General features: G+C 38.6%; 3 protein-coding genes across 3 annotated transcripts; 2 read left to right on the forward strand and 1 right to left on the reverse strand.

The window, feature by feature from the left end:
• The first annotated feature begins 1,883 nt into the window (after positions 1 to 1,883).
• On the forward strand, positions 1,884 to 2,701 carry LOC133818899 (uncharacterized). The gene is made up of 2 exons (XM_062252011.1): positions 1,884 to 2,016; positions 2,316 to 2,701. The coding sequence occupies exons 1-2, from the start codon at positions 1,884 to 1,886 to the stop codon at positions 2,699 to 2,701; spliced, it is 519 nt and encodes a 172-aa protein (XP_062107995.1).
• Positions 2,702 to 10,029: 7,328 nt separating this feature from the next.
• LOC133796357 (TIP41-like protein) lies at positions 10,030 to 24,642 on the forward strand. The gene is made up of 8 exons (XM_062233839.1): positions 10,030 to 10,321; positions 10,647 to 10,832; positions 22,675 to 22,765; positions 23,025 to 23,135; positions 23,273 to 23,332; positions 23,426 to 23,467; positions 23,791 to 23,919; positions 24,312 to 24,642. Exons 1-8 carry the CDS (start codon positions 10,182 to 10,184, stop codon positions 24,420 to 24,422), a joined length of 870 nt encoding a protein of 289 aa, XP_062089823.1. The 5' UTR covers positions 10,030 to 10,181; the 3' UTR covers positions 24,423 to 24,642.
• Positions 24,643 to 25,348: 706 nt separating this feature from the next.
• On the reverse strand, positions 25,349 to 26,708 carry LOC133796365 (zinc finger protein 4-like). The gene has a single exon (XM_062233851.1). The coding sequence runs from the start codon at positions 26,429 to 26,431 to the stop codon at positions 25,766 to 25,768; it is 666 nt and encodes a 221-aa protein (XP_062089835.1). The 5' UTR covers positions 26,432 to 26,708; the 3' UTR covers positions 25,349 to 25,765.
• Between the last annotated feature and the right edge of the window lie 672 nt (positions 26,709 to 27,380).

The following is a 27,380-nucleotide window of genomic DNA, read 5'->3' on the forward strand; positions in this document are numbered from 1 at the left end:
AAGTTTTAGATTCTCTCTACAGCAAAAGTCATTTTCTAAGCCTCAATATTCTATTCTATTCTTCTTCTCTTTATATCTATCTCATGTGTTGAGAATTTCTCACTCTAGTCTAGGTAATTCTAAGGATTCTTTGGAAGATTGTGAAGAAAATTGAAGATCGATTCTATTTCTTGGTGATACCCTGCGACAGAAAGGATTCAAGGGTTAGAGAATCTGAAGGAAGGACCAATACATTTCGTTGCGTATAATGTAAGTGTTCTTATCATTATCTCTGTATAAATTCAATTGTAGAAATATGTTCTAGCTTGCCTTATATTAATATGTTTAATATATGATTTACATTAAAATAAACAAGATCTTGTATAAGTTTTCCCAACAAATGATATGTTGGTGAAAACTGAGAAGGCCAAGGAACTCACCTGGGATCTTGGTGAGATGTTCGACACACTTCGAAGGTACATGATGAAGTTAAACCCACTCAAGTTCACCTTCGGGGTCTCGTTAGGAAAATTTTTGGGTTTCATGGTTAACTCTAGAGGCATTGAGGCCAACCTTGAAAAAAGTAAAGCCCTAGTAGAAATGAGTCCAGCCAACAACAAGAAGGAGATGCAATGTCTAACGGGAAGATTACTAACGCTCAACATGTTCATTTTGAGGTCCACGAATAAGCGCCTCCCCTTCTTCAATGTCCTAAAAGGGAGCAAAAAGTTCGCTTGGGATGAAGACTGTGAGGAGGCCTTTACTAAGTTGAAGGAGAACCTCAGGAAACCACCCTGTTGGCTAAACCTGAAAGGGCGAGAGGCTATACTTGTATTTAGCGGTGTTTAAGCATGCCATAAGTGTTGCCTTAGGCAAAGGAGAGAAGAAGCACCAATAGCCCGTATACTACATTAGTAAACGCTTAGTAGATGCGGAAACACGATACCCAAAGATTAAGAAGTTGGTGTATGCCTTAATGATAGCCTCAAGAAAGTTGAGACTCTACTTCCATGGACATGCCATTGAGGTACTCACCAACAACCCCTTGAGGCAGGTCTACAAACCTAAAACCTCGTGGAGGTTGCTGAAGTGGTTGATTGAGTTAAGTCAATCCAACATCACCTATACCCCAAGAGTTTCCATTAATGTTCAGGTACTCACAGACTTCATAGTCGAGTTTACTTATCAGCCTAGTGAGGAGAAAGAGATGAAAGAAAATGAACCAGTACACAAGGAAGAAGAAAGAAAGATCGAGGAGTGGAGTCTCCATGTGGATGGAGCGTCCAACGAAGGAGGAGTTGGGGTCGGTATAGTGATGACCAGGCCTGGAGGACACAAGATGTATTGTGCGATAAGGTTTGGGTTCGAGGCTTCAAACAACGAGGCAAAGTACGAGGCACTTCTGGCTGGCTTGCGTTTGGTCAAAGAATTGAAGGTAACACATTTGCACATTTTTAGCGACTCACAACTGATGGTGTTTCATATGAAAGGTGAGTATCAGGCGAGGGGCCCTAAGATGGTTGCATACAAGGCAAGGGTGAAAGGTTATTTGGACTATTTGGAGGGGTATAACATAGAAAAAATCCTGAGGGAGAAGAATACCAATGTCGATGCCCTCGCAAAACTTGCCTCCACCAAGGATGGAGATACGCTCGAGTCCATCCCTGTGGAATACTTATCCAAGTCGAGTATCACTGAAGGAGAATTTTGCATGCTAAACACCTTCGGGGAGTCATGGGTCGACCCAATTGTGAGATACCTGAGGGATGGAACTCTCCCAATAGACAAAAAAAGATTCTCGGTGGCTAGCATACAAAGTTGTTTGATACACCCTGGTAGATGGAGTCTTGTACAAGAGGGGCTTCTCTATCCCGCTTCTCTGATGCATTGGCAATGAGGAAGCGATGAAGGTTCTCTATGAGATACATGAAGGCGAGTGCGGAAACCACACAGATGGGCAATCAACTGCTAAGAAAGCCATGAGGCAGAGGTATTACTGGCCCACTATGGAAAAGGAGCCAACGACTTCGAAAGAAGGTGCAACAAGTGCCAGAGACAAGCAAACTACCCCCGATAGCCCCCGAATGAGCTGGTTAGCATGACTAGCCTCTGGCCTTTTGTTGTGTGGTGGATAAACTTGATTGGCGCACTACCCGCAAGCAAGGGAGGAGCAAAGTATGCAGTTGTTGTAGTGGATTACTTCACCAAGTAGGTCGAGGCGGAACCTCTAGTCAATATAACGGCCAAACAGATTGTCACCTTTGTCAATAAGTCCATCATCTGTAGGTATGGAGTGCCCTATAAAATTGCATCTAATAACGGCACTTAGTTTGAAGGAGGATTGTTCAAGGATTACTGTAAGGAGAATGGCATAAGGTGGAGTTTCTCTGCCGTTGTACACCCACAAGTCAATGGGCAAGTGGAGGCCATCAACAAGGTCCTCAAGAAGAACCTAAAAACAAAGTTAGAGAGGTTGAAGGGTGCTTGGGTCGATGAGCTACCCAATGTACTTTGGGCCTACAGAACCACACCACGTTCAACCACCCATTTTGCCTTGGTGTATGGATGCAAGGCTGTTCTCCCAGTGGGGATGAAGATCAGTTCTTTCAGGGTACAAGTGTACAAGGACCAGGCTAGCCATATGGAAATGGCTGAAAATTTAGACCTATTAGAAGAAAGAAGAGATAGGGCACAACTGAGATTATCAACATACCAACAGTGAGCTTCAAGATACTACAACTCTAGGGTGCGAGAAAGGGCATTTAGAGTAGGAGACCTAGTGCTGAGGAAAGTCCTCCCCAACACCCAAGACCTGGGGGTAGGTGTGCTGGGGGAAAACTAGGAAGGACCCTACCAAGTCGCCCAGGTGATACCTCATAACACCTACAAATTAGCACGCCTGGATGACACTGTCTTACCCCAAGCATGGAATGCATAACATCTCAAGAAATACTAATAGTAAGACTTTCGCATCCCATGCAAGAATATTTGTAGTTTGTTCGTTTTATGTTAATTTCAGTAGTTAATAATCAAAGAGGTAGCCCAGATAACCTCACAATATAGTAGATGCAATATTTCCATACATGTCTTTTTAATCTACTTGCTATCGACGAAAGTGTTTCCTATCTTGCATATTACATTCCTTCACTATGCAATCACTTGAATAACAAATGTACACTCATTGTCAAAGTCTATGTTGAGAGCAAAATGATCAAAGTGCTCAGTGGAATGAATCCCACCAAGAACTTGGGGCGCGGGACAGGAGGCATATATATATATATATAAGAAGAAGAAACTTGGTGTGCTATCTCTTGGAATCATAAGGATTAGTTACCCATATGAATATCAAGGGAGTCAAGAAGTTTCACAAGGATAACTTCCTAGCAAAGGCTAACGCCCCCACAGAGGGTAAGGCTTCAAGGAAGGTATCCCCAATAATTCTAGAGCGATCATCGAGTTGTCTAGCCAAAAAGGATCCTAAAAGAGATCATTGTAAAAATAGTACTATGCATAATGACGAGAATGACGCTTTTCGCACAAAATAACAAGCGTGCGCAAAAAATACCGAAAACCCAAAGGGTTAACGTGTCCTTGCAAAAGAAAATATAGTCAAGGTGCACCAAAAAGACTATCATCATCAGCCCTAAAGCAACTACAATTTCTTTAAGGTTACTATTCTCAACAATCTCCCACTTGCCCTAAAGCAATTTGAGGCATCTCTTTTAATATGTCAATCATATTCTCCTGGCCGATTTGGTCTAACAAAGTCTTTGTAACAGTTTTTGAAGTTTTCTTCAAGATTATTTCATCAATTATGTAATATTATCTTGAATTGAATGATACTTTATTTCATGTGCTTTATCCTCTCATGATTTCTAATTCTTCTAGAATAGTTGTATCTCCATTACTTTCGTAATGAGATACTAGATGTTTATTCTAGTCTGAAAACCTTTCCAGAATGACTCATAACTTAACTAAATGAAATAGCCTATTTAACTGCTCGTAGCTGTCATATTTTGGCTTTTGTGGTGAAACATACAAATCTGAAATGTCTAACACATTTCTAGATTAATGTGTCCGTTCCACATTTATGGAAGTTGATCAATTTTTGAAGATTTAAAATTAGTTCATCTTTTTGGATTTTAGGTCTCTGCCTAAATGCGCATACATATAATCTCTATTATATTTAAGATACACAAAATTAAGTCCTTATAATTATTCAACGACTCAATCCATAACGGATTGACAATTGCTGACTACTCCCACCGTTTAACAAATTTCAATTTGAAAATATAACATTCGATATATTAAACAGTCTATCACTGAGTTATAGGCATAACTGTCTCATGTCCTCTTTTCTAATAAAAGAATAAATAGACGTTTATTATTTAGATAATACATCCTCCTTACCGGGAAGGCAAAAAACATTTCTTGGATTTTGTAAACTAAAGCATTTAAACTTCTTATCAATATAAGTTACTTGAGACAGAGCCCAAGGATTGTTCTTTCAATCTCTATAGAATTGAATGTATAGAACATTCTTGGCTTTTCTAAATCCAATATTTAGAAATCTTCAGCTAACCATTTCATTTCTATTGACGATTTCTCTACATCATTCCCAATAATTAGAACGTTGTCAATATTAAGAATAAGAATCAAAACAAAATCTTTCTGGTTGAGATCTTCAAATGATTTTGTCATATCAATCATTCAGCAAAGACTACTTAGACATTCATTTAAATTAATCTCATAATCCATGCATAAAGCAATGGATAAGAGTATGTAAACATATTCAGGTTTGGTTACAGTAGAAGACATTTATTCAAGTAATAAATTCTTCTTTATGTTCATAGCCTTAGGCTATTAACCTAGCTTTGAAAAGTATGTACTTTCCTCTGTTCTCCCCTTCATCTTGAATATCATGTTTCAAATTGAAGTTCAATGAACTTCAATTGGATGTTCAAGAATCCAGATGACATATAATTCCAAATTCCATTTCTTGATTCATGGTGTTTCAACTATTGTTTTTCATAAAATCCATTTTCATTTCATATACTCATATGTGAATGAAGTATAGTTAGATTGTGTTACACACAATTTAACTATCTTTATATTTGTAATGGAATAGTTACTAACTAACACTCCCACTACAAATGTTTTACATAATTTGTGATATTATTTGGTTTTATCATTGTTAATTATCATTAACTCGCTTATTTGACTTGTAGTCATTATTTCTAACAATACGTAACTAGAAAATACAGTGATTATAATAATCATATTTTATTAAAGTAGCATTGAAAGAGATGCACACTCTTTTGCAATCTTTTATGATTATTAAATTGTTTCACTAAATGACTTTATGAAAAAATTTCAATTTATTCACATAACCACTTGTGAATCCCAACTTCTAAGTCTTTGATGTTGTACAATCAAACATTTACAGAGTATAACAAATGTTAAAATGATAGAAATAATAAAGACGATAATTATTGCTCATTATCTATTGAATCTTATCTAATATGATTATATTTCGTTTCCAAAATTCTAATTTTGCTTAGCATTCTAGTTGTATGTGAATTGAGTTTGAATTCCAAGTTCACATGCAAACTACTTGAATTCCAAATTCGAGTTTAGACTTCCTTTTGATCAGGTCCAACAAGTCTCTAAGTGACTTTACTTTGAATGTTGTATAAAAATTTCTAGAATTTTTTTTTGCATTTGATCAAATTTAAACATATCATAAATAAATGTCAATCAATATTGACTTACTATTTATTATTTATTTTAGCTTTGAACATTAAAAGGTTCAACATACATCTCTATGTATTAGCTAAGCGATTATGTGATTTTTGAGCCTTTATTAGAGAAAGGTATTTTGGTTAACTTTAATTAATAAACTATAAAAACAGGGTGAGAACCATTGAATGGTTGCAATAAAAGACTGTCTTTTATTTGCTTTATGTGTCTAATTAATTACAAGCCAATCTAAAAAATAAATTCATATTTATGTTTCACGCAATTGTGGTTGGAATAAGATGTCTTTTTAAATCTATGATTTGCACAATAATTCATAATTATCATTTATACTCATTGATAAAATAGGTGGAACACGTATATTTCAAAAATAACAAATGATTTTATTATTCAAAAGAAATACCAAACTTGTTCATTCATCAAATAATGGAATCTAAAACATAGTTTCTAGAAAAAAAAAATTCTAGAACTACTTTAAAGAAAAAGAACTTATTAATTTCTTTCATAATAAAAATCAATTATTTCAAAAGGACAAAAATTTAAATTGTTTTAAACTAAACAAAATAATTTTCTAAACTAATCTTTTCTTTAGTTTCAATCCAACTCTTAAAAGATTTATGCATCCCTGAAAAATAAGAACATATGAAAAATATTATTAGTGACATAATTTTGAATCAAACATTCAAAAAATATTAAAGAAGAGTTTTTTAGTAAATCAAATTTACTCTGTATTTTAAAAATTGAGCATGTGCTATTGCATAATCATTTATCATGGCCCACATCTCGTATGCAGTTTTAATAACTATATATCTTTCTTTAATGTCGCCATGCATGGTCGATAACATGCATTGACGTGCCAGGTGATTCGATCTCATCCATTCACCATATTTTTCATATTCATCAAAGCTAGATAAAAAAACTTGGTTCCTCTGGTGGTAGATCATAGATCACTTCATAAATGTTTTGTGTTCCGAAGGCAATATGAATCCCATTGCACCAGTTTCTCATGTGGTTAAGATTATATGGAATCATTTCCAATAGTTTGTCAATGAGGTAGGTTTGATTTCCCAAGTTTTCAAGTATATGATCAGGATTAAGAGAATTAACCATTGTTGCTGGAAATAAATAAAATAAAATAAAATAAATTAAAACATATAATAAATATCAGATTTTATTTGGAAAAGTAAATATGATGTATGAATGCAACATATAAAAACACATAATAAATATATACTAAAATTAATTTGAAAAGTTAATGGACCGTCTTAGGGTAGGTCAGACTAACCCCAAATTAATTTTGAGACAAATCTCGATTTCATAAATGAAAACTTAAAAACACATTTTTCTATTTTGACTTATAAACTACCACTAGTTTGGTCAAGATGCATTAGTCATGCTCGAAAGCCTAGATACACTTTTGGAGTGTAATCCATTATTTCCAATTAATGACTTAACTCAAGAGTGTGCCTTAGGGCCAGTCAAACTTGAAATACATTACTAATTATATTCTCATAAGAGAACTCAACCTTGAGATAAAATAAACATATTCAGAAGTCTTTCCTTAGGGAGGCCGCAAACGGAGGCGCCACGAGGCCCTTCCTATGTCTCTCGGTGTTCAACCAATAATGGAGACCATGAGACTTATTGTCATAACTCCCTCTCCCACTTATTATTTTAGAAATGTGTGTTTTTCACAAAATCAATATTTTTTAATTTAGTTGTAAAAATAAATTTAATTATTTTTACCAAATGATATTCTATTAATTACTAATCTAATTAAGCAAAACTAAAAACAAAATTGTGCCCTTAATTCTAATTTTACTTTAACTAAGAGAATATTATTTTTATTTTAATAAAATATTTTTCATTAAACACAACAAATTAAACAACTTTAATTTTGATTTACCATCTTAACTAATTAAGACTAAAATTATTATTATATGAATTATCACATATAATCATATAACAAAAAATATATATATAAGACATTCCTAATAACATGTTTCTACACGAATGTAATGCGTGCTAGTTGCATATTGTGTGGGTATATGAATGACATGTTATAATGCATGATAAAATATTAAACATTTTAATCACATTCAGACATTTATAATAAATAAATAAAATAAAAGCGAGTATGGTAACTTTTGGGTATTTCTAGAAAAATTACAACACTTGCAAAAATATACATGAAAAATGTAATTTAGACTAATTAAGGCTTGATAAAGAACACTTTGATCTTGAACCTTGAGATGTAATCTTATTGAGCTAATGCCACCATTTTTTCATATCCATTTTGAATTATACAACTTTTTAATTATTTTAAACAAACTTTTAAAATAATTAAACTTTGAGTTTTAACACCCAAAAGTTTCTAAAGCCTAATTTGAATTTGGGTAATTTAATTCAAAAATAAAATTAAACTATTTAATTTTAATAAATTAAAATTCAAGATAATTTTGCTATTAGATTATAAATTAAAGGGTTTATACTTTTTTGGACCTTGTGTTTTTTCCTATTACCTGTTTAGACCCTGTGTTTTGACAAATAACTTTTTGGACCCTATGTTTTGTAAAATTGTTAAAATAGAATTCTAAACTCAATTTTGATGAAGAAAAAATTGAATATAACAACACAGTTTTTAAGCAGAATGGTTTTATTTTTGTTCTGAATTGTTAGTTTGGTAAATTATTTGTGATTTTAGTTGAGAAAACATTGACCAAAATCGGGTTTAGGGTTCTATTTTAACCATTTTACAAAACATAGGGTCCAAAAAATAATTTGTCAAAGTACAGGGTCCAAACAGGTAATGAGAAAAAACACAGAGTCTAAAAAAGTATAAATCCTAAATTAAAATAGCACAACCATTTTGTTTAGATAGAAAAGACTGTAAGAGATTAGTATTTGAAATATTACTATTATTATTCCAAGTATCTTTTATTAGATTATAAAAAGAAAGCTCAATAAGAGAACATTTTTTTTAAATAGAACATTTTTTTACAAGATCTCATATTTTCAATAGAGTCATCATAGTACTGACTTAAAAGCATTGTAATCTGAACCATAAAAGCCTAAATGAAATAGAGAAGCAAAATGATAAAGATCTTTCCAATTATTATATACAATGCACCAATCTAAACATTCAAAAGTGGTATTGTTAGACCAAGTATATTTAGGGCCAAAATAAGGCATAAGAAACAATAAAAAACATATTAATAATGTCATTAAAATCATTCATAGTTTGTTGAGATGGCCTAGTATTGCTAAGTTTATCACTAGAATAAAGGTAAGCATTAAAATCACAAATAATTAACCAAAGTCAGAAAGGACCAACTTCATACAATTTAGATAATAAAGACCAAGAGAACGATTATTAATTGAAGGAGAACCACAGAAACCAAAAAAATATTATGTAATATTATCTGAAAATGTTACAAAACAGTGGATATGGTTAAGGGAGTAAGACAAAATATTAATATTTACATAATTTACCCATGACAAAATTAACCTTCCCCTAGATTTCTCGGAACTTCAAAGCCATTGTCAAAATGCAGCATATAATTAAGCCTATTTACAGAACCATAAGCAAGTTTAGTTTCTAGTATAAACAAAAGAGAGGGTTTATGCTGCCTAACAAGAAGGAGAGCTATTTGAATGCTCGAGGACTCCCCAATCCTAAAGCATTCCAACTTATAACACTCATTTATCTAGGTGAGTGTGCATTTGGTGTTAGAAGATGAAGAAGAATCAACAACAATATCTTCACGGCCTCTAGCCTTAGCACGCTTGAACCATCACATAATGCTTAGTAAGCAAATGCCTCTCCACACCGTGTGTTGAAGCAAGGCCTTTACGAGTGACATCAACCAAATCATCAACATTTCTCAAATTTTCGTGAATGGTTTGAGGATTAGGATTATTAAAGCTCGAGATGATCGCTTCACGCTGCACCTAATGTTTGTTATAAAAAGAAAAGAGTAAGATCATTTTTAAAATTTAAACAATAATGATACATATATCAAAATTTGTACTTTTTTTTACAGATAATTATGTGATATGTTTTCTTTATAATATGGCTGGTCTCGCTTTCAATAAAATTATGATTAGTTGAAAAATAGTAATCTCTGACACTAATTGTATTATCCAATTTTAAACCATTTATTATTATTTAAATATTGTCATTTTTATTTCAAATTTAATATAATACATTTCTGTACGAGTACAAACACAAAAATCAGACAAATTATTTTAATTGCACACACATATATATATATATATATATATATATATTCAGGTTGATCAAGTTTGGCGTGGGCCGAAATTCCAACAGTGAAAACCACGTTTTGAAAATTATAAAGTACCGACGGAAGAATAACAAGGCAAGGCAAAGGGACTGGAGGCGCGACCGAAGCATCGATCAAAGGCGTGTGTGGTGGCCGGTCAAAATGGAGGTGGAGGTTGACGATAACGAGCTCAAGGCCGCTGGAGCCGAGCTTCTCACTGACGGACGTCGTGGCATCCGTATCCATGGTTGGGAGGTCGAGTCCCGCAAGTGCTCCATTCTCACCTCTTCCACCTTTGAACAGTAACCTCTTTTTTTATTCACTTTTCCCTTTTTGGGTTTTCGAGTAAGATCAGACTTGGTTCGAATTCAAAACATAATTGTGACCAAATTTGTACTTAGTTTGCTATTGGGTTGTTACAATTTTGACTTTTTAGAATGCCGCTCTTTGTTTTTGTTAGTAATAAATTGGCTCAGGGATGCACTCTTCAAAACTGCTTAATTGAATTTGCGGAGAATTTTAGTTTTTTTCTCTATGGATGTGTAAATGAATGTGTGTATTATGCTAATAATATGGATGTATAAATATGTATGAGTCTATGTAATGACGGATTTGCTGTGGTTGCAGGTGGGGAGAAAAGCTTCATACATCCCATTTGCCAGAAATGATATTTGGGGACAGTTGTTTGGTTCTTAAGCACATCCATAGTGGCACTAAAATTCATTTTAATGCATTTGATGCACTACTCGGATGGAAACAGGAAGGGCTGCCGCCTGTGGAAGTTCCGGCCGCTGAAAAATGGAAATTCCGCAGGTAAGCAACGGATGTGTATGGTTTCTCATGACATTACTTAAGTGAAGAATGTATCCCATGGGTAGTTTTACAGACTAAAATGTATCACGTTACTGAAACACAGGGCTAGTGGTTTTAGACTTTAGAGGATGAATAATTTTGGAGGATTTATGGTGATTTTTTTTTCTCCATAGGTTGTTAGCATGTTACACCAGATTGAATTTACTGAAAGTAACATTATTCTATAGCATGCTAAAAATAGACTTCTCTTATGAGTCGCTTCAATGTTTGAAATTCAAAGGCACGAGCTGATTCAGTTTGTATTTTCATCTTCTTTTCAACATGAGTTTAAAGCCCATCTTTGTGGTGGGGGGTTTATAGAAAGAGTGTGCTGCTTGTTCATGGATCAAAACAAAACCAGTCCTCGGTTTTAACACAATCCATACTGTTTACGTGCTCATAATTCTCCATTTGTTTTGTCCAGAAACTTCACTTGAGTGACCCAATTAATTAGTTAGTTAGTTAGTGCTTAGTGACACGCTCCGAACCCACCGAGGTTAGGGAGTGCGGCACTTCACCAGTCCGTCGGCAAAGTCAGCCTAAAAGAGTGGGTATGGAAAACCACTCCGAAAGAGTGTAAGCAACTTAATGAAAGGAACAAGGCAACAAGGTACAAAGAATCCGTGCTTTGTATTGATAAGAATGTGTTTACAAGTATAGAGAAATGTAATGGCTGCCCCTAAACAAGTGAGGGTCTTGCCCTTTATATAGGAAATTAGAGAACACCTTAGGCCGACAAGTGGCAAGCTCCCCACCATCCATTTCCCTTAAGATATCTACATAAAGCATGTGGACAAGCCCATAAACTAAATGGCCGGCCCATTAAGGGAGTAAACCCACTATGCTAAGTTACTTAAGAAGGAGGAGTACATCCATGCTAAGTAATCCCCAAACCGCCCAAGCCCCATGGGCCCTTCGTGGGCCACGTCACTGGTCGTGACATTGCTCGGCCCACTCGTCCGTACGAGTCCGTGCGCAAGATGTGCGCCCACTGGTCGAGGGTCACTGGTCGGGACCTGACACCCTCCCCCACTTAAGTTCGCGACGTCCCCGTCGCATCACCATCCTTGTAACGCAGGATGTGATCTCTGAATTGCCAAAGAAGAGATTCCGGTTCCCAACTAGCCTCCTCGTCTGGCAAACCTTTCCACTTAACTAAGTATTCCGTGTATCTGGGGATCCTCTTCTTCCGAATTTCTCTATCGGCCAGTATACACTCGACTTCCTTATCATAAGTAGTCATTGCCGTAGGGGCTCGTTTGGACACTCCCCCGCTCGGGGTCTTCTTCGTCATCATGATAAGGCTTCAACACACTCACGTGGAATACTGGATGAATCTTCAACTGTGGAGGCAGCTGAAGTTTGTAGGCGACCTGGCCTACTCTCCGGAGCACCGGAAATGGGCCTTCGTATTTCCGAACCAAAGCTTTGTGGAATCTCCGCAAGGCTTTGAACTGTTGAGGCAACATCTTCACCAAGACAAGATCACCTTCTTGGAATTCGACTTGCCTTCTCTTCTTGTCCGCCCACTTCTTCATCCGTTTCTGGGCTCGCATTAGGTGAGCCCTGGCCAACTCGGCTTGTTCACTCCAATTTTTCGCAAACCTAAACGCCGCGGGACTCTGCCCGTCGTAATTCGCGACCAGCGCGTGAGGCGTCTGAGGTTGCATTCCCACGACCAGCTCAAATGGGCTCTTGCTCGTGGACTCACTTCGCTGAAGGTTGTATGAAAACTGGGCAACGTCAAGCAGACTTGCCCAATTTTTCTGATTCGCACTAACATAGTGCCTCAGATATAACTCGACCAGCGCATTCACCCTCTCAGTCTGTCCGTCGGTTTGAGGGTGAAACGAAGTAGAGAAGTTTAATTCCGTACCAAGGAGTTTAAACAACTCGGTCCAAAAGCGACCAGTAAAACGAGGATCTCGATCACTTATGATACTTGAGGGTATTCCCCAAAACTTCACAACGTGCTTTAGAAATAGTCTCGCCGTTACTTCCGCCGTACATTCGGTCGGGGCCGAGATAAAAGTTGCATACTTGCTGAATCGATCAACAATCACCATTATGCTCACGCAACCATCTGACTTTGGAAAGCCAGTAATGAAATCCATAGATAAACTTTCCCAGGGTTTATTAGGAATGGGCAAAGGGACCAGCAACCCGCCTGGTGAGCGCTGTTCTGGTTTGTCTTGTTGGCAGACAAGACAAGTGCGAACATAAGCTTCAACATCATCACGAAGTTGAGGCCAATAGTAAATCGCCTTTATGAGCGCCAAGGTGCGCTTCATTCCTGGATGCCCAGCCCATAAGGAATCGTGACATTCCTTGATGAGCTCCCTTCGAAGGTTGGCAAATTTAGGCACATATATTCGATGACTCTTGGCATAGAGTAAACCATCGACCGGCCAGAATTTCCGAGTCTTCTTTTCCTCGACCATAGTAATCAAACTTTTGGCCAAAGGATCATGTGCCAACCCTTCTTTTATCCGAGCCACAAGAGTACCCAGTGGTCGACTGAGCGTAGCAAGGGATGCCTTCCTACTCAGTGCATCCGCGACCACGTTTACTTTCCCTGGTCGATACTCCAGCGAATAGTGAAACTCAGCAAGGAAGTCTTGCCATCGAGCCTGCTTCGGGCTCAGCTTCTTCTGAGTTTGAAAGTAACTTGCGGCTATGTTGTCAGTCATGACAACAAAGAAGGATCCGAGGAGATAATGGCGCCATACTCTCAAACAATGAATTACAGCCGTCATCTCCTTTTCTTGGACCGTATACCGCCGCTCGGTCTCGTTGAGCTTGCGACTCTCGAACGCAACCGGTCTATCGTTTTGCATCAGGACTCCTCCTATGGCAAAGTCGGATGCATCAGTGTGTACCTCAAAGGGCTTTGCGCAGTCAGGCAGGACCAACAAAGGTTCGACAGCAACCGCGTCCTTCAAGTCATCGAACGCGCTTTGGCAAGCAGCGTCCCATACCCAAGGTTTGTTTTTCTTGAGCATGTCGGTCAGTTTAGCTGCTCGTGCAGAGTAGCTTTTGATGAACCGTCGATAGTAGTTCACCAAACCAAGGAAGGACCTTAGTTCGGGGACCTTCTTCGGGGGTTCCCAATCTTGGATGGCCACCACCTTGGCCCCATCCATCATCAGAAGTCCGTCTCTGATTTTGTGACCCAAGAACATTACTTCGTTGCTCGCGAAGGTGCACTTCTCTCTTTTGACAAAGAGCTGATTTTCCCTTAGCAAAGCAAAATCTAACTTCAAGTGGTCGAGGTGTTCTTCCAGAGTGTTGCTATATATGACTACATCGTCCAAATAGACAACAATGAATTTATCAAGGTAATCTTGAAATACCTTATTCATCAATGTGCAGAACGTCGCGGGGGCATTGGTAAGGCCGAAGAGCATCACCAAGTATTCATACGAGCCGTAGCGAGTCACGCAAGTGGTCTTCGGCTCGTCGCCGTTTTTAATCCTCACTTGATAGTAGCCGGAGCGAAGATCAAGTTTGGTAAAGTATCGAGCAGTTCCTAACTGGTCGAACAAATCCGCGATCAGCAGTATCGGGTACTTATTTTTGATGGTAATCTTGTTAAGTGCCCGATAGTCGATGCACATCCGAAGGCTCCCGTCCTTCATCTTCTGGAACAACACAGGCGCCCCAAAGGGTGCTTTAGAGGGTCTGATTAAGCCAGCGACAAGCAACTCTCTCAACTGACTACGCAGCTCGGCTAACTCTGGCGGAGCCATCCGATAAAGACACATCGCGGGAGGCTTGGCACCAGCTTCTAGCTCGATCTCGTGGTCCACACCACATCGAGGGGGTAGCTGCGTAGGCAAGGCATCCGGCATCACATCCTCAAACTCATTCAGTACACTTTGTACTTCATCGAGTTCCACTGTCGGGGCTGATAATACCTCATCATCGAACTCCTTCAGTATAGCAAGGTAACTCACACCCTCCTGGTGCATTCCTCGCTTGAATTGAAGGGCGGACAACGCTCGCTCTTCGATTTCCATGGCTGTTCGGGTAGAAACAACACATGGACCGGCATCATCAGAGATGCAAACCTGATTGGCGTAGGGAATGAGGATGGCCTTTGTCTGATCAAAGAATTCCATCCCTAGGACAACGTTGTAGTCGTCCATGTTCACTATCGACCAATTAGTCCGACCAGTCCATTCACCAAGACTGGTCTCAACGCCATTGGCAACGCCGGTTATTGGGATAGGCACTGAATTTACCGTCTTCAGTGCCCCGCCTTCATGAGCAAGCTTTACCCCAACGCTCCTCGCTCCAAAGGGTGACAAGAAATTGTGGGACGCACCTGTATCGACCAGCGCCGTCATCTTTGTTCCGTTGAGGATGATATCCACGAACATCTAGCCATCTGCTATTGTTCGTGGCCTGGCTTTCAACAATTTCATCGAGCCGCATCTGGCTCCTTGCTCCTCGAGTCTTCGTTGTTCCTCGAGCTCCCTTTGCTTAACGACTGCCTGAGCATTCAACAGCCGTTTTTGTGGGCATTCCCGCGCCCAGTGTGGCCCAGCACAGACAAAGCATTGAACAGTGTCTCGTGTGGCCATCTCCTTAGTCTTCCCCTTTTGACTCACACTAGAATCGGTCGTCCCACGAGCCTTCCACCGTTCTCCTCCGCTCCTCGGGCTAACAAACGTCTTTGTTTCCTTCGGTCTGGAGGATTCTTTAGAAGTATAGTCGGTTAAGCTCTCGGCCACTGCAATGGCCGATGAAAGATCTTGAACATTCCTCCGCCTTAACTCAACTTTAGCCCACTGTTGTAACCCATCAATGAAGTTAAACAGTGAGTCTTCTTCGGTGGTGTTCGGGACTTCTAGGATCAAAGTTGTAAAATCTCTTACGTACTCTCGGATCCCGCCAATTTGTTTGAGCCATCTCAACTGGCCCTTCGCATCGTCTAGTGCGTTCTCGGGGTAGAACTGTTTCTTTAGCTCTCTTTTGAAATCTTCAAAAGAGTCCATCACGCAGAGTTGTCTTCCAATCTCGCCATGCCTCCGGCGCCACCATAACATGGCGGTATCGGATAAGTACATAGCCGAGGTTCGGATTTTTACTGCTTCATCGGTGATGTTGGTAGCTTCGAAATACTGAGATAGGCCCCATATGAAGTTGTCAACTTCTTTGGCATTTCGGGCCCCGCCAAAAGCTTTTGGCTTCGGTATTTCGATCTTGTGAACCGAGGGGGTGGAAACTCCACCTCCGGACACGACTCTTCTACACATGGCCCAATTGGCTTGGATTTCTTCAAGCATGGCCAGGGTGGCTGTATTCGCCTCCTCCTGCCGGTTGAGCATCTCGCGATGCTCTGCGTCTCTCTCCCTTTCATTTACCTCCATGACGTCGAGCCGGGCTCGTAGGGAATTCATTTCTGCGAGCAGCAAATCCCTCATGGTTCCAACTTCATCTCGCAGACCTTCGGCCTGCATTTGAAGTGCATCCGAAATGGAGCCGTGTATAGCAGCATCTTCTGCTTCTAGATCCTTGCATTTTTCTTCGAGGCCCCCAATTCGTGAGTCCATGGCATGGACTAGGTAAACATTGGTTTCGAGACGTTTTTCTAGTTCAGTTACTGTTTCTCTTAGATCGGCTTTCTTTTTACACTTGCTTCGTGGCTTCCGCCATTGGTTGATTCGTCATTAGTTCTACTCTTTCTCCTTATAATCAGCTCTGATACCACCTGACACGCTCCGAACCCACCGAGGTTAGGGAGTGCGACACTTCACCAGTCCGTCGGCAAAGTCAGCCTAAAAGAGTGGGTATGGAAAACCACTCCGAAAGAGTGTAAGCAACTTAATGAAAGGAACAAGGCAACAAGGTACAAAGAATCCGTGCTTTGTATTGATAAGAATGTGTTTACAAGTATAGAGAAATGTAATGGTAGCCCCTAAACAAGTGAGAGTCTTGCCTTTTATATAGGAAACTAGAGAACACCCTAGGCTGACAAGTGGCCGACAAGTGGCAAGCTCCCCACCATCCATTTCCCTTAAGATATCTACATAAAGCATGTGGACAAGCCCATAAACTAAATGGCCGGCCCATTAAGGGAGTAAACCCACTATGCTAAGTTAATTAAGAAGGAGGAGTACATCCATGCTAAGTAATCCCCAAACCGCCCAAGCCCCATGGGCCCTTCGTGGGCCGCATCACTGGTCGTGACATTGCTCGGCCCACTCGTCCGTACGAGTCCGTGCGCAGGATGTGCGCCCACTGGTCGAGAGTCACTGGTCGGGACCTGACATTAGGGCTGTTAATCTGTTTTCACTGTTACTTAGATTCTAACTAACTCATTGTATATAAGGTGTTGGTTCCTCTTTAATCAGAGTGATCAATACACAAGATTTTCTCATTGATATTCTTTCATTTATCTGAAACCTAATATGATACTAGAGCCATTTCTTTGAACCTTACCGTTCTCGATCCTTCTTCTTTCTTCATGGCTCAAGCTTCGGATACCTCCCATGGTGGTTTGTTTTCTCAATCAGCTTCTGCTATGGTTACTCTTCGAAGAACGGGTCTCATCCACTTCTCTCACACTCTTTCAATTAGATTAGATGAACACAACTATCTTCCATGGAAACATCAATTTTTTCATGCTATTCGAGGAAGTCGATTGCAAAAATTCTTGGATGATTTAAACATACCAGCAAAGTTCCTTACTGAAGCAGATCGTACTGCAAATCGTGTGAACCCAGAACTTCAAGATTGGGAGCAACAGGATAGCTTGCTCATTTCTTGGCTTCTTTCTTCCATGTTTGAGAAAATGACCAATCGCATGATAGGACGTGACTCTACAGCTCAGATCTAGTCAGCCATTTCTTATTACTACACATCACAAAATCGTGCAAAGATAAGTCAATTTCGTACTCTTCTTCGTAATACAAAAATGATTGGTTCTTTGAGTGAATATCTACTCAAAATAAAAAATATTATTGATACACTTGCTTCCATGGGCCACGTGACCTCTGACCTCTGAACAAGATTAAATTGAAGCTATCTTTAATGGCTTACCCAAAGAATATGAAGTCTTTTATCACTTCTGTCAATACTCGCACAGAATTGTATACTGTGGCTGATATTGAGGCTCTATTGATGGCTCAAGAGGTTCTGATCGACAAAGGGGCAAAAGATTTGGACATTGTTGCTGTCGAAGCTAATCTGGCTTCTCAAACCCGTCCCACTCATTCTCGAGGTGCCTATTCCACCGGTAGTTCTCGTGGTGGCTACTCCAGAGGTCACTTCCAACCCCCAAGCTACAATGCTCCACCCTTTGCTCAATATCCATCATTCAATAGTGGTGGTCGACTCTCTTATTCTGCTCGTGGTGCTTCCTCTGCTCTGTTTGGCACCTCCCGAAGCTTCCCAAGTGCTGGGCGTGGTTCTTACATGCCTTGGGGTCCGAAACAACAGTGTCAAATCTGCCACAAACAAGGGCACTCTGTCAAGTAATGCTTCTACAAATTTGACAAGTCTTTCCATGGACTTGAATCCTTTCCGTCGTTTCCTCCCCAACTCCTCAAGTGGTGATATGCATGCTATGATGGCTACCCCTGAAACTGTCGTGGACCACAATTGGTACCCAGATTCTGGTGTTACACATCACTTGACTCCGGACCACACCAATCTCATGCACACTTCATAATATTTTGGTGAAGAGCAGATTCACATGGGTAATGGTACAGGTTTGGACATTCAAAGTGTTGGGTACTCTTCATTTCACTCTCCTTTTCATTCTAAACCCCTTTTCTTGTGCAATCTTCTTTATGTTCCTGATATTAGCAAAAATCTTTTTAGTGTGGGTCAATTTGCTGAAGATAACCATGTTTTCTTTGAGTTTCACTCTGATTTTTGTTGTGTGAAGGAACCAATTACAGGGAAGACCTTGTTGGTTGGGAGGCGCCACAAGGGTCTCTACTGGTTTGACCCTACTCAGCTCTCTCTTCTTTCAACATCCTCACTATTCGAGTCTTTAGCTAGTTACACACCTCAGTCCAACACTCGTACACTTTCTAACGTTACTTGTCTAAGCAGTACCTCCTCTGTATTTTCTGATATGTTTTGCCTATGGCACAATTGCCTAGGCCATCCCTCTGCTAAGATTGTAAAATCTGTATTCCATTCTTGTAACATTCCTTTTTAATAATAAAAATACTTTAGATTTGTGTAATGCGTGTTGTCTTGGCAAACATCACAAACTCCCCTTCCCACTTTTACTACTATCTATTCTACTCCATTACAACTACTTCATTCGAATCTATGGGGTCCTGCCCCTGCTGTATCCTCTAATGGTTATTGATACTATATTAGCTTTGTTGATGCCTTCTCTAGGCACACTTGGATTTACTTACTAAGAACCAAAGATGAGGCTTTTCCAACTTTTCTTAAGTTTAAAGCACAAGTAGAATTACAACTTGGTTTCCAAATCAAAGCAATACAATCGGATTGGGGGGTGAGTGCTGGTCCTTTACTAATTTTTTAGACATACGGAATTCTACAGACTCTCATGTCCACACACACACATGAACAAAATGGCATTGCCGAGAGAAAACATAGGCACATAGTTGAGGGTGGTCTAACCTTGTTAGCTCAATCCTCCTTGCCATTAAAATTATGGGATGAAGCCTTTAGAATTGCAGTGTTTTTGATTAATAGAATGCCAACTCCTGTACTCTAATGTGTCTCCTATTGAAGTTTTATTTCAGGTCAAACCGGATTACTCCATGCTCAAAGTGTTTGGTTGTCTATGCTTCCCAAATTTGAGGCCTTACAATAGAAACAAACTAAACTATAGGTCCACTCCATGCACTTTTCTTGGTTATAGTTTGTCTCACAAAGGTTTCAAGTGTCTAAGGGGGGTTGTTTATATCTCTCTAAAGATGTACTATTTCAGGCAATGTTTAAAATACCGCTTTTACGCCTCAAGGCTTTTTGTTTTTGTGAGGCGAGGCGTATGCCTCAAGGCGCATTGAGGCGTACGCCTCAAATATTTAATTAAAGAAATATTTTCATAACATCTAAAGATATAAAGTAAGATCAATGTGTCTTATAAAACTCAAACATAGAATAAAAAATATCATAAAACTCAAACATACCATAAAATGTATCATAAAACTCAAACATAAAAATCTCATAAATTATCTAAATTTCTAAAATAAAGTTAACTTTTGTTTCTAGAACTAGAATCCTAGATTCTACTATCCTAGAACAAACTTTAGTAGTAATGGGACGATGATTTAGAAATCATATTCCAATTCATCATTGTTTGACGAATCATAAGTTTAAAATAAGTTTTAATAAGTTTTTTTGGGCCTATTTATACAAGATTTTTATTTTGGGTCTTTTTGGGCATAAAACAGCCCATTACCCGTGAGGCGCACGCCTCAGTCAAATTCCGCCTCAACCGCCTCAACTCAGCGCCTCACCTCTGCTAAGCAAGGCGCACGCCTCAGTGCGGTTTTTTTCCGCCTCACACTGAGGCGCGCCTCAAAACCGTTTTTTTAAACATTGGTTTCAAGAAAATGAATTTCCTTTTGCCTCTACACCAGCTACTCCATCTCATCTACTCAAGTCCCACCACAAAAACTGCCCTTAGCCAAACCACCTACTGTTCAGTGTCCTCCTACCCGTCTATAGCCTTTAACATCTCCTCTCTTTTCTACAACTAACTCTCCTACTCACTCTCTTAATGTGTCTATTCCCTCTCCTAATATGTCTTTTCCTTCTCGGTCACTGTCCATATCTCCCACTACAAGTGTTAATCCTTCTCCCACACTTAATTCTACTTCCTTCCCTCTTACTGTTGTTGCCCAACATCAACAAGTCTCCAATACTGTTAATGCCACTACTATATCTGTGAATACTAATCTGATTTTTTAGTAGAACCGAAGAATGTTAAGGATGCCTTACAAACTGCTCATTGGAGAGATGCAATGACAGTTGAGTTCACAACTTTACAAACCAATTCAACTTGGTCTTTAGTTGATCTACTAGTTGGTCGAGTACTTATTGGATGCAAATGGGTTTTTAAAGTTAAAAAGAATCCTGATGGGTCCATTCATAAGTATAAAGCACGACTTGTGGTTAAAAGGTTTCACCAACAACATGGTTTTGATTATAATGAGATGTTTAGCCCTGTGGTGAAGCCGGTTACTATTAGAGTTCTCTTGACAGTTGCTATTTCCAAAGGATGGTGCATTCGTCAATTAGATATGAACAATGCCTTCCTCAATGGTGACTTGCAAGAGGAAGTGTACATGGTCCAACCTCCGGGGTTTGAAGATAGCTTACATCCTACAAAAGTTTGTCGCCTTCACAAAGCACTCTATGGTCTCAAACAAGCTCCAAGAGCTTGGTTTGAGAAGTTGTCCACCGCCCTGTTCAGCTACGGTTTTGTCTCTACTAAAGCTAATTCTTTCTTATTTGTTTGTGCTACTTCGAATTATTACATCTATGTTCTTGTCTATGTGGATGATATTTTAATCATCGACAACTCTGACATCGTTATAACTCAGCTAGTTTCTGATCTACATTCATCCTTTGCTCTCAAGGATTTGGGCCAAGCTTCTTATTTTCTTGGGATTCATGTCACTCATACCACTGTTGGGATTCATTTGTCACGAAAAAAGTACATTCAGGATCTTATTTGTCGAGCTCGGATGCAAAATGCCAAGCCTATTGGCACTCCTATGAATGCTGGTTTGAAACTCTCCCATTATGGCAGTGATCCTGTCGAAGATGCCACTCTATATCGATCTATTGTCGGTGCTCTACAATATGCCACTGCCACTAGGCCTGAGATTGCCTACTCTGTCAACAAGGTAGTAATTCATGCATATTCCTCTTGCTTCTCACTAGGTTGCTGTCAAGAGAATCCTTCGATATCTTGCTAGAACTTTAGACCATGGTGCTCATCTACGTCAATCTGCTACTTTGACCCTCGAAGCTTTCAGTGATGCTGACTGGGCCTCGGATCCTGATGATCGCAGGTTCACAACAGGCTTCTGCATATACTTTGGTGGTAATCTCATTGCTTGGCAATCAAAGAAGCAGACCACCATTTTGTGTTCTTCTACTAAGGCTGAGTTTTAGAGTTTAGCAAGTGTTGTCACTGAACTCACATGGATTCAGTCCTTGCTTCAAGAACTTCGTCTACCTCTTTGTGTGCCGCCAACAGTGTGGTGTGACAACCTTAGCTCTGTTATGCTCGCTGCAAATCCTGTTCTTCATGCACGCACAAAACATATCATGATTGACCTTTAAATAATTTGTGACAAAGTGTTGCAACATCAGCTTTTTGTCAAGCATGTCCCAGCTCTTGATTAAATTGCTGACTGTCTCACCATGCCTGTTTCAAGCACTCGTTTTTCTGATCTCAGGGACAAACTCAGTGTTGTGTTGTTATCCACACTGAGTTTGAGGGGGCTGTTAAGGAATCAGTTAGTTAGTTAGTGCTTAAGGCTGTTAATCTGTTTTCACTGTTACTTAGCAGCTTTGACTATTCTGTTAGATTCTAACTAACTCATTGTATATTTGGTGCTGGTTCCTCTTTAATCAGAGTGATCAATACACAAGATTTTCTCATTGATATTCTTTCATTTCTCTGAAACCTAATATGAGAAATTTACATATATAAGAAACAACTTTGTTCACCCCAGGTCATAATGAAATTGTTTGTTTTGAATTTCTTAATCAAATTGGTTTTAATTTCCCACTTATTAGAGAGAGAAAGCTTTATTAAGTTGCATGATATTCTCTTTCTGAAATGCAGCAAACCCTCCCAACAGGTCATTTTGGATTATGATTATACTTTTACAACACCATATCGTGGAAGTGAAACAATTGAGATGGATGCAACCAAGGTGTGTGCTTCCTCTTTCTCTCTAAATTCGTTGGGTGAAATTGCAGTTCCAGAGTGGTATAGCACACCATAATCAGTTCTTTGAGATTGTCAAAATTGTGGTGTGTGTGACCATCGTTTTTATTTTTTGGCTTGATCAGTTCACTTTCTCTGATGTTAATCAATGTTTGGTATGGTCCTGTACATACATAAACTAGGCATTAAAAATGAACCAGTTCTGAAATAAAATTTAAATGATAAGAAGTGTTTCATATTCTCAGCATGGAGAGGTTGCCTCTGAGGGAATCTACAATCTCCAGTGGGAGGACTGCAAGGAGAAAATTGATGTGGCTGGACTGGCGCCAAAAGAGCCTATTCTATTCTATGATGAGGTCGGCATCTTTGGATAATAAATAATATTGCATATATGCATGTTTGCCTCTATGCATATATATGGTTCTTGTTTTCCTAGTGTTTATTTACAGCCCTTGAGCAAGTGTGTGTGTTTTTTTTTTAAATAACTGAACAGGTAATATTGTATGAAGATGAACTGGCAGATAATGGAGTGTCACTTCTAACTGTTAAAGTGGTATCCTTTCAATCTCTGATTCTTTTCGGCCGATCTTGTCTTTCTTGTTTCACTCATGAGCATGACTGATTGTGTCATCTTTTGATTTTCCAGAGAGTCATGCCAAGTTCTTGGTTTCTTCTATTGCGCTATTGGGTGAGTTAGTTTCCTTTAACCACAATATTTCATCAGATTTCTTTTAGGACAAATAAATTGATACACGCACAAACGCATACATATATAGAGAGAGTTAAAACAAATAACATAATTATTTAACGCGGGATCATTCAGCTGATAATAGCTAACAGTGAACCGATTAAAAGATACAAGTGTTCTTGGACAAGATAATACTGGACATATTCTGAAACCAAAGGAATATACTAAATTTCTCTCCCCAGATTTAACTTCCATTTTAATTTTTGTGGCAAGAAACACTTTCTCTCTGATTCCTAGCTCTGTTGGTTATGCTTTTCTTACAGCTCAGAGTTGATGGAGTGCTTATGAGAATAAGAGACACTCGTATGCATTGTGTATTTGGTGACAATTCAAATCCAACTATTCTTCGAGAAAGCTGCTGGAGAGAGGCTACATTTCAATCTTTATCTGCAGTAAGTCGTTATGTGCTTGCTTCACATGCTATATACATTGATCATCTGATCTCACATTAAGGATGAAAATTCTTGTTCATCCTCTTGTTTCTGAAGTGCAAATACAGTTTTGGCTTGAATTTAGGGAATATCACTCGAATATATAATGAAACTATTGTTTCAAAACAGAAATTCTGCTTACTTGCGGATACAGTGTCTGCTTCCTTCTGCCCACCGTTTTGGACGTTTGAACTTTCAATTATTTATTTATTTTTTGCTGGAATAAACTTTCATTTGATTGATGTATATATATCTATCTATCTATATATATGCATTAAATAACATCAAAATTTATTGTTCTTTGAATTTTGATTAGTTTTCTATTTCTTTAATTGGTTAATCACATTGTGCAGAAAGGATACCCTTCTGATTCTGCTGCTTACAGCGACCCCAGCATCATCAGCCAGAGACTTCCCATTGTCATGCACAAGTCTGAAGTGCTTAAAGTCCCTGGTAACCTCTAGAGCTGTAAAAATTATATGCACGGAAGATTGTTGAATTTAGCCTTTCATTATGGTTCTGGTTGATGTTAAACTTATTTATTTACAAAAAAGGAAAAAAATGGAATAAACGACTACATTTTCTTGTAACTCCAAGTTTCCATCTGTAGTGTTTTTTCAGAAATATTGCTCAATTAGTTCAGGGTAGGGAAATAAATAAAGGAAAAGGCGAGCATTAACTGAATATGCGGTCTCAGAAATGATATTCTTTCTGAAACAATTATAGGAACTGAAAGCTAAACCCTGAGGCATGAAAAACCTCTTTTTGGTGATAAAACTAGAAGCATTAGATCAATGTGTGATGTTGTTAGTTATTTTTCTAGTTTTCCTTCAGCTTGAACATGGTTGAACTCTGCCAGTGGTAGGATAGAAAGGATAACAAGGTTCAGAATCTTGTGTTTTGGGACTGGAGTGGTCATACAGCGGTGTAACCCCTATGGCTACAGACCATAATTTTATGTTTTTCTTGCTTCCAATTAATTTGGAAGTACTCATTTTTTTCAAGAATGAGCTAGGTGCTTTGACAAACCATGAAGTCAAATACAAAGACTAACCGGAGAAAGTTTCACATGTGTGTTTACACGGAAAGACAAGAAATAATTCCAAAAAAAAAAACTGAAAATTAATAATGCTTTGAGACTTTTTTTTTTCTTCCTTTCGTGAAGAAATTTCTTGTCTTTTAAAAATTAAAGTGGTCCAAAAATGACTACATTTTTCGAGTGGGAAGTACAATGACATTCAATTCTTGCTCGCTTCCTATACGGAAAAAAATTGTTTCTATAATTGGCGTTGTTACTTGTATCTGTCTCAACTCTCAAGGGTTATAGAAAGTAATTTTTGAAAGGAGAGGTTTAGTCTCTAATCACTTCACATACACGGACTACAAACGATTGAATAATTAACAAAAGACAATCTTAAATTAGTTGGATTAAATGGAATAAGTCCAAAATCAGTGTCATATAAGCATAGTATTGCACTGGATTTATTGTTCCATGCACAGTGGGATCAAACTAACACTGACAAAAAGTGAAAATAGGCTTTCGACTTTTTTGGTTGGGTGTTTCTTTAATTTGTAGGTACGATTACAGGCACGAAGAGTAAGAACTAATTTCCATCCTGGTACTGCCTGTTCACAGTAGGCTAGGTTCTTCTTCTACCTAAATACGTTAGTTTTGTACTTGGTAAATGAACAAAAACATCACCTTGATCCTCTTATGGAAAAACAAACTTGCATAGAATAGTGGAAGTTTGATATTCATATATATATATATATATATGCATACATATACATATATATTTCTATATAATCAGAGGCGGAGGTTTAAGTCGAGCTTGAGAGGTTCTATCTTGGGCTCTGCTACTACCTGTTGATGATCCATCCGGAAGCTCCCGGGCCATATCAAATCCATGGCATCATCAAGCGGAAATGGAGTTGTCCATACCATTCCAAGCCCAGCAGCAGCTGCTTCATCAAATCTGGCTGCAACTGAAGTTCCAAGCCTGCTGTTGCAGCCACGCTTGTGGACCAACGAATGGGGATGAACGCCAAGCGACCTGACCATAGAAGTAGTAGAAGTGTTGATGGGCACCAAGCTCATCATGGACATCATCGACCTGTGAGAGTATTGATACCTTCTGGCTGCGCCTCTCTCTCTCTTGTGGGCGTTTTGGTGGCCCCCTAATGCCTGGGAGCTGTAAAACTTTCTCATGCAAAAGTTACATGAAAATACCTTGCCAGAAGGTGCAGATTCCCTTGGTTGCAGCTGATCTGAGTCTCCAGCTTGTATATTAGTACTGTTACTACTACTACTAGTACCACTCAGACTCAGGTTAAGCCACTCTCCGGCATGATGATTGGCACTGTTGTAGTCCTCGTCATCACCGGTTTCATCGAGATTAACAACATCTGTGAGTAGTAATTCAGTTTGGTGTCTATTATGATCATCAATTACTGCTTCTTCCAGGGAAATCATTTTTTTTTGTTTGGTTTCCTAAAAATCTCAGTTTATTACATGGAGGGGTCAAGGGGCGAGCTGCATGGGATGGTTATGACTGACCATGAAGGGTTATAATAGGTTCAAAGTGAATGAGAGAAGAAACTAATGGAGAGAGAGAGAAGGAATGAATATTAGAATGAAAGAAGTGAGAAATATGGCTGTTGTTTTTTTTAGTTCATCTCATCTCAACATACTGACCCCACCCAGTGGCGGTGATGCTTGGTGCACCTGGGGACAATACTTACGTCATCATACTATTGCACATAGTAAAGCTTGGGATTCCCCACTTTTATTCTATCATCTTCCTTTTCCTATCTTTTCTCTTTCTTTTTATGTTTACAAGTTGATACCCAACTTTACATTTGCATCTCTGGATCATTAGCCAAAGAAGTACAAGGCTGCTGAGCTGAACAATCGTGTTAAAATTCTTAGCAGTGTCACAATCGTAGTCTTATCACTTACTTTAGGTGCATGACATGATTACTTTCCTACGTAAAACTAATAAAAATAATTAGTAAATTTTTTAAATAAAACTAAACAAATGTGCACATTGCTCGCACCTAATATATAAAAAAAACAAAGGAAAAATGCTCTCACTTATCATTGATGATACAATCTTACCGAAAGCAAAAATAAAAATGCTACGTATTATCCTTTTGATTCAATCATTATACAGGCATAGTAGTGCCATATCAGAATTACCATACAGGATACAACATGGTGAATCTAGTTCCCGTACTTTTTGTTTTGTATGCTTCCGATGTTACGTATGGTTATATGACAACTTTAGTAAATAATGGACAGCAATAGAAATGAAAATTAGGGAAGTGTTTTCTCTTTTCTTTTCATTTATGTGTTTGCTTACTCATTTAAGATGATAATTTTTTTTTAGAATCCTTCACTTTGTTAGTTATTAATTAAGTTT

The sequence above is a fragment of the Humulus lupulus genome, chromosome 1, assembly GCF_963169125.1.
Source record: "Humulus lupulus chromosome 1, drHumLupu1.1, whole genome shotgun sequence".
NCBI lineage: Eukaryota > Viridiplantae > Streptophyta > Magnoliopsida > Rosales > Cannabaceae > Humulus > Humulus lupulus.